The sequence below is a fragment of the Herpailurus yagouaroundi genome, unplaced genomic scaffold, assembly GCF_014898765.1.
Source record: "Herpailurus yagouaroundi ecotype Mexico unplaced genomic scaffold, PumYag 192, whole genome shotgun sequence".
NCBI lineage: Eukaryota > Metazoa > Chordata > Mammalia > Carnivora > Felidae > Herpailurus > Herpailurus yagouaroundi.
Genome location: NW_024412423.1, coordinates 12823584 through 12831301, shown reverse-complemented (window position 1 = coordinate 12831301; position 7718 = coordinate 12823584). Strand labels below are relative to the sequence as shown.

At 47.0% G+C, this 7718-nt stretch overlaps 1 protein-coding gene across 1 annotated transcript in view; it reads left to right on the top strand.

The window, feature by feature from the left end:
* ZNF608 (zinc finger protein 608) overlaps nucleotides 1–6526 on the top strand; it is a 129745-nt gene extending 123219 nt beyond the window's left edge. Inside the window, exons 7-10 of the mRNA XM_040444353.1 lie at nucleotides 1–394; nucleotides 983–1155; nucleotides 2760–2913; nucleotides 6441–6526. The exon at nucleotides 1–394 is cut by the window's left edge and continues 10 nt beyond it. Coding sequence (XP_040300287.1) covers nucleotides 1–394; nucleotides 983–1155; nucleotides 2760–2913; nucleotides 6441–6526 — 807 coding nt within the window. The remainder of the gene's footprint in view (nucleotides 395–982; nucleotides 1156–2759; nucleotides 2914–6440) is intronic.
* Nucleotides 6527–7718: the final 1192 nt, after the last annotated feature.

The window sequence follows — 7718 nt, the reverse complement described above, 5'->3', positions numbered from 1 at the left end:
CATTATGTATACCAGCCCAAATACCTGGATCAGCAAAAGTCAGAAGAACTTGAGAGGGAAAAGAAATTAAAAGAAGATAGTCCCAGGAAGACTCCCACTAAAGACAGTGGTGTGTCCAGCCTCCCCGTGTCATTAACGAGCATTAAGGAGGAGCCCAAAGAGGCCAAGCGCCCGGATTCTCAGTCCACGGAGGAGAACAAGCTCAAGAGTGATGATCGGAAGACGCCTGTGAACTGGAAGGACTCTCGGGGAACGAGAGTGGCAGTTTCCTCGCCTCTGAGTCAGCATCAGCCCTACATACAGTACTTGCATGCTTATCCTTACCCACAGATGTATGACCCCAGCCACCCTGCATACCGGGCTGTTTCTCCTGTCCTAATGCACAGTTACCCTGGTACGTGTCGCGGGTTCTCGCTCTCTTAGAGGGAAGAGGCTACATTCACTTAGTGGTTACTGAAAAGCTCAGGATAAATGAGATGCTTCAGTGGTCGCGTTTGTTTTGCTTGTGTTGATGCTGCTTCAGGTCCCCAGGATGAAACTTACTTAACCTGAGTTCGTTTTGTTTTGTCTTAGAGAAAACGTCAACGGTTCCCAGCTCTAGTTTCCATAGACTCTGATGCTCTCGTCTGTTAGACCGACAGATACTTTATTGCCTGTGAAAATATTCTCGGCGCTCACTGTCATAATCATTATAGTTACTGTTCCTTTCACTTAAGCGGACGCGTAAATGTATGAAATGGCTGTAAGCTCCATTCTGTTTATGACCTCCGTTCATCAGGACGAATTAACTGGGAGAAGAAAATCGGAGAACCTCCGTCGTGCCCTTGAACGATGATGTAGCCCATTCTTAATGTAATCCCCTATTTTAAGGTCTCCGGCTCTTAGCCCAAATTCGTTGTAACCCGAGTGATTTTTTTCTTTTTTTTTCCTGTTTAAAAAATGGAGCCCGTAACTTGATGTGGCATTTGTTGTTTATCTGCAGGGGCCTATCTCTCTCCAGGCTTTCATTATCCTGTTTATGGGAAGATGTCAGGGAGAGGAGAGGCAGAGAAAGTCACTACCAGCCCTAGCATCAACACGAAGACAACATCGGAATCAAAAGCGCTGGACTTGCTCCAGCAGCACGCCAACCAGTACCATAGCAAGTCTCCTGCCGTAAGCCTCCTTTTGTTGTTGCTTAAAAGTACCATGTTTTGGGGGAGAAGAGGGGACAAGCTAGGAAGCGGTCTTGAAACATGAATGGTTTTCGAACCCGGCTCTGATTTCAAGATGCTGTTTTATCTTCGCACATAAAGAACGCAATGTTCAAAGGTAAGGTGCTTTCACGCAGGAGGGGGAAGAGAAAAAATCGTCAAAGCGTATGTGGTGCTGGCGAGCTTTTCTGTCGCAAAATGCACCGTGCCTTGACTGCCCAGGAGGGCGTCTGCTAGGTGGACATGTAAATTCAGAGGAGCCGGCTTGCGGCGCGAGGTGTTTCTGATGGCGGATATTTTGATGCACTGGCACGGGTGAGTCGCGTGGGGAAGGGACGGCTGCACCTGTCTGTCTTGGCCTCGGACCCATTGTCCTGTCCCTGTAACTTCCCGAAGCAAGGGAGACACGTGCCTTTGTGAAAGATGGCTCCACCCTTGCTCCCATCCCGGCACCACCCCCTCCGTGAAAGAGGGCAACTACGAGTCCTAAAGGCTGTTGTCCAGAGACACAAAAGGGTGTGGCCATTCTTGCCTAGAAAAGAAGTTTGGAGTAAGATCCAAGATCTTTGATGTGGACGAGTCCAGCAGGGACTCTGGAAGCGAGGAAAGGGGATTCGTGAATCTATTTCGCTGCGTACTCCTTCCAGCGCAGGCATTTTTTTTCTTTCCACATGACCATGAGAACCTCAGGTTGGCCGGGTTCTCGTGGCCAGACACGTGTAGGAAAGGCAGGCGTAAACTGCGATTCGGGAGAACCACAGCTTTTCGTTGAGCCTTCAGAAGCTGCCGGATGCCGGAATGCTTTCAGAGGCACAGGGCGATGATTTCCCGTACTTGGTATTGCCCTGTCTTGTCGAGAGGTGTATTTTCTTTTTTTGTTTATTGGTTTTTCAGAAGATTTTTTTTTTAACGTTTGTTTATTTTTGAGAGAGAGAAAGAGTGGGAGTGGGGCAGAGAGAGAGAGGGAGACACAGAATCTGAAGCAGGCTCCAGGCTCTGAGCTTGTCAGCACAGAGCCCGATGTGGGGCTCGAACTCCTGAACGGTGAGATCAGAACTGAGCCGAACTCAGACTCTTAACCAACTGAGCCACCCAGGCACCCCGAGGGGTGTATTTTCAGTGGGCTAAAATGGATAAGGTGTATTGAGAATTGGGAGACACATTCGCCCCCCAAAATGTAAGTAAAATACACAGTCATTAGAAAATTTTTTTCAACCTTCTTGACCCACGTATACATGTTGTTTCTGAGAAGAAATCGGGTAGATCCTAATCTTGCAATTTCGAGCGACTGTAAAGAAAATGTTCTTTCATTTCCATCACTTGAGGCAAACCCCGATGCCACCTGGTTAACTTTTAGGTGGGGCATTTCTTTAGCTTCGGCTTATTTCCAACCGGAGCTCATGCGTGCCTTTTGAGATGATCTTCACTTAGTAAGGAATGTCAAGTATCTCTGTGTTTGCTTCTGAGTCATTTACACATAGGGCTCAGAGGACAGAAGTGGGTTAGCACTCCTGTCGGTTGGTTTTCAGAGTATTTAGCGGGGCCCGTCTTTCTTTTCTGTTGCAGCCCGTGGAAAAGGCGACAGCAGAGCGGGAGCGGGAGGCAGAACGGGAGAGGGACCGCCACTCACCATTCAGCCAGCGGCACCTGCACACGCACCACCACACCCACGTGGGCATGGGTTACCCACTCATCCCTGGTCAATATGACCCTTTCCAAGGTCAGCGGTTCTGTCGTTATTGTGTTGTGCGTTCTGCTTTGGAAAACCGTGGGCCCAAAGGACCGCTCACGTCTTAAAATAAACACACTGAGCTTTGAGTTAACATGAACTCCGGGGAGTAAATAAGTTCTTAATTCTTATTTCCTAGTATTTCCTAGTGATACAATGAAGGCGATTCCCCGCGTCTTTGTGTTCTATTGAGACAGGAAATGACTCCCACTTAATAATTGTCACTGGTTGATGTTATCGGTGGCTTCCTGCTCTCTCATGGACTGAGGGTGGCGGCCAGTGTCTGGGGCACTGAATACAACAATCAGAAGATCAGATAGCTGCTTGAGGGAAGTTGTGGGAAAAAAAGGGAGGCATAATGAGAGGCTTTGGTGAGATGGCACCGGTTTCTGCAGGCCTTTTACGTTGTATCTGCCCCCGCCCCCCCCCCCTCACCCCGGAAGTAATGGGAGTGACATGATTAGGTCTAACCTTTTCTTTTCAAATTTTTATTTACATTCCAGTTAGTTGACACACAGCACAGTATTGGTTTCGGGAGTAGAATTCAGTGATTCATCACTTCTGCACAACACCCAGTGCTCATCACAGGTGCCCTCCTTAATGCCCATCACCCATCTTGCCTACCCCACCCACCTCCCTCCATCAACCCCTCGCTCAGTTGGTTCTCTCTCATTATGAGTCTCTTGTGGTTTGTCTTCTCTTTTCCTCCCCTTCTTCCCATCTGGTCATCTGTCTTGTTTCTTAAGTTCCATGTATGAGTGAAATCCTATGTCTGTCTTTCTCCGGCTCGTTTTCCTTAGCATAATATACTCTAGCTCCATCCATACATTGCAGATGGCAAGATGTCCTTCTTTGTGATCGCTGAGTAATACTCCATTGTGTGTGTATATAGAGGGGTGTGTGTGTGTGTGTGTGTGTGTGTGTGTGTGTGTGTCCATCTCTTCTTTATCAGTCAACGAATCCGCCATTCATCAGTCGATGGACATTTGGGCTCTTTCCACAGTTTGGCTGCTGTGGATAGCGCTGCTCTACCCCTCCAGATCTGTGTTTTTGTATCCTTTGGGTAACTACCGAGTGGTACGATTGCTGGATCAAATTTAACTTTTTCAGGAACCTCCACACTGTTTTCCAGAGCGGCCGCACACGTTTGCATTCCCACCAGCAGTGCCAGAGGGTTCCCCTTTGTCCGCACCCTTGCCCACACCGGTTGTTTCCGGAGTTGTTATTCCGACAGGTGTGAGGTGGTATCTCATTGTGGTCTTGATTTGTATTTCCCTGATGAGGAGTGACGTTAACATCTTTTCCTGTGTCTGTGAGCCGTCTTTCGGGTGTCGTCTTTGGACAAACGTCTATTCGTGTCTTCCGCCCATTTCTTACCTGGGTCGTTTGGTTTTTGGGTGTTGAGCTTGCTAAGTTCATTATAGATTTTGGATACTAACCCTTTTATAGATATGTCATTTGCAAATATCTTCTCCTGTTCTATAGGCTGCCTTTCAGTTTTGTTGTTTCCTTCGCTGTGCAGAAGCTTTTTATTTTGATGAGGTCCCAATAGTTCATGGTTGCTTTTGTTTCCCTTGCCTCTGGAGACGTATTGAGTAACAAGTCGCTGCCACCGAGGTCAAAGAGGTTTTCGCCTGCTTTCTCCTCGAGGATTTTGATGGCTCCCTGTCTTACATTGAGGTCTTTCATCCATTTTGAGTTTATTTTTGTGTCTGGTGTAAGAAAGTGGTCCAGTTTCATTCTTCTGCACGTCGCTGTCCGGTTTTCCCAACCCCATTTGCCGAAGGCACTGTCTTTCTTCCATTGGATATTCTTTCCTGCTCTGCCGAAGATTAGTTGGCCATACGTTTGTGAGGTCATTTCTGGGTTCTCTGTTGTGTTCCATTGCTCTCTGTGTCTGCCCTTGTGCCAGTACCATACTGTCTTGATGATTACAGCTTTGTAATATGGCTTGAGGTCCGGAATCGTGATGTCTCCAGTTTCGGTGGCTACCATTCTTTTTCAGGAATGCTTTGGCTCTTTGGGGTCTTTTGTGGTTCCATACACATTTTAGGATTGTTTGTTCTAGCCCTGTGAAGAATGCTGGTGGTTATTTGATGGGGACAGGGTCAACACTTGTAACCCCCTGTCATTCGGGGGCTCTTCACAGCCGTTCATTGCTGTGACTTTAATGATGGCGAAACATTTTGAAAAAAGCCGTAGAATCGTTGGGAGATAGCCTTCGATTTGTGGTGTCCTAGTTGACCTCCTGCTGCTTGTCCCAGCTCTGTCACCTTCCGGGGGTGGGTGGTGGCCCCATCTCTACCAAGAGATCCACTCGCTAGGTTCTTGCTGTCTTAGGTAGCTCAGACTGCCATGACAAAATGTCACAGACTCTCTGGCTTTAGACACCAGAAAGTTTTCTCATCGTTCTGGAGTCTGGGAGGCTGGGTGCCAGCGCGGTTGCTTGGTAACGAGTGCTCGGTTCCGGGCTTGTAGGTGGCTGCCATCTTGCTTTGTGCTTACACGACCTCTTCTCTGTGTGCAGGGGGCAGGGGCAGCGGTGGAGGGAGGAGAGCTTGTGAGAGAGCTGCCTTCTGGTGTCTCTCCTTATAAGGACATCCTGACCTCATTTGACCTTAATTATTGAAGTCCTATCTTCAGATGATCACATCGCGGATTCGGGTGTCCGCATAGGGATTTCGGAGGGCCACGTTCAACCCATAGCACTCGCCACGATGGCCCTCACTCTGCTGTGTGAATACGAGATACCGTGTGTGAAAGGTACCTCCAGGAGTAGGAAGTGCTCTACACATGGGAAAGGTCATTTTTATTTGTTTAGCCCTCGTTACGACTCACAGTCAACTAGTAGCGTTCAGAAGGAACCTAGAGGGCTTAGAAGGAGAATTACCTTCCCTAGCTTTGCATGTGTCTTTTCCTGTTTTTCCAGGATTGTTTTCTGTAGAATTGAAAAATAGTTTCCTATCAGGCAGCTTCGCGCCATCTGGAGCCATTCCGTTCTCTGACTGCTGTCTTTCTCTTGCGAGGCAGAAGTTAGGACTGTTGTTATGTTCGATTCGCCAGTTCTGTGTTTCTTGCGGGATGCAGGATGCGTTGTGTTCGTTCGCTGGGGAAATGCTGAAGTGATCAAAGTTCTTATGAAAGTACCGTATGCTAAGCAAACGGCGTGTTGCTTCTGTAATTCACTGTGACTTTTGATTCCTGTTGTTGCCGGGGACCTATTATGTCTCCTGAGCTTCCTATTCAGGAACGCGAGCAAACCATTTAGTACCATGCAGAGTCACAGAGATGGAATGTTCTCCCTTCTCTTTGACTAGCTATTAAGAAAACCGCAGAGTATTGGATAAATGGCTAGATAGGGGTTAGACTAAGCGGTGTGGGCTCCGTCTCTTCTATGTGAAACATTTCCTGTGTGTGTTTAGGAGAGGACGGATGGCTGCAGCCCTTCACCCCTGGGCCTGCACCTGCTCTTAGCTTTCCCGAGTGTCACAGAAACCCTGCATTTTTCCCCCCCTTAGGCTTGACCTCCGCCGCCCTGGTTGCCTCTCAGCAGGTGGCTGCCCAGGCATCTGCCTCAGGAATGTTTCCTGCACAAAGAAGGTAAATATCCTCACATTTTGAATCTACATTTTTCTACCTAGAGACATCTTAATGGGTGGGAGGCCGTTAAGTGTAGGCCTTTTAGACCAAAAACTTGGCTCTTTGGGTTTTTATATTCTTGTAACGAACGTGCTTTTATGGCCCGTTGCTTTACATGCAGCTTACGTTCCGGGACCCTCATTTCTTTAGCTGTAATATAGGTTAGTAATTAACTGATGAGTGCTTTTCTTTCTTTCTTTATTTTTCAAGCAGTCGAAAAGCCTCTTAGGTTACCCTCGCAGCCCTGTTAAAACGCTCCCGCCACCACTCCCTTTGCTTTATCGTGTTTCAAAATAAAGTCACAAAGGGAGACATTTATTTTCAGAATGCTAAAGGTCATGTTTGTTCTTGGATACTTTTAATTATCCCTCAAGTTGTGTCAGAAAGGAACCTAATTTATTTTTCCACAGTGTAGATCGTAACCCTCGTGTGCATTCCCTTTCTTGAACAAGCGAGTTCCATGATTTGAATAGAATTAAGACAAGCCCGTCAGCCTTAGGGTTTTCACATTTTCGGCGTCAGATGCGGATGGAGCCCTGTGCTAAGGTCTTCTTTTTCCTTTGCAGAGAATAACAAGATTGGAAATGTACGTTGTCATGTGACTGGATCACATGGGGAAGCGCTTTTATACAGACATCAGTTCCATGGTGTTAATTTGAAATGCCTTTAATGGCAGGCAAGAACCAGTCATTTCATTTTTGTAAATTACAGATTTTATCACAGAGTAACAAATGTTGCTGTAATTAAGCTTCTGTTTTATATATATATACGTATACATATATGTGTATATACATATATATATATATATATTCTTTACTTTTTGTATCAGTAACCAGGCTCGCACACACAGGGTCTGCTATCCCGTTGCAAACCACTCAGTAAAGGAAGTAAAAAAATGTATCTGTCATGTTGAAAAGCGTTAGCCACAAAAGGCTGCCTACTTTCTTTTCCTTTTCCTTTTCGATTGTAAATAAATGACGTATCCGTGTGCCTGAACCTTGCATATCCTTCATAGATTTCCCCCCCCCCGCCCCCCGCCCCCCGCCCCCGCAAGGCCCTCAGAAAGGCTGGCTGTGATGATGACGCTTGGGTACAATTTAGATGTCTATTTGGTGGCTCCCGTTAAAGACACATCCGTGTAAAATGTTCCTGTAGTC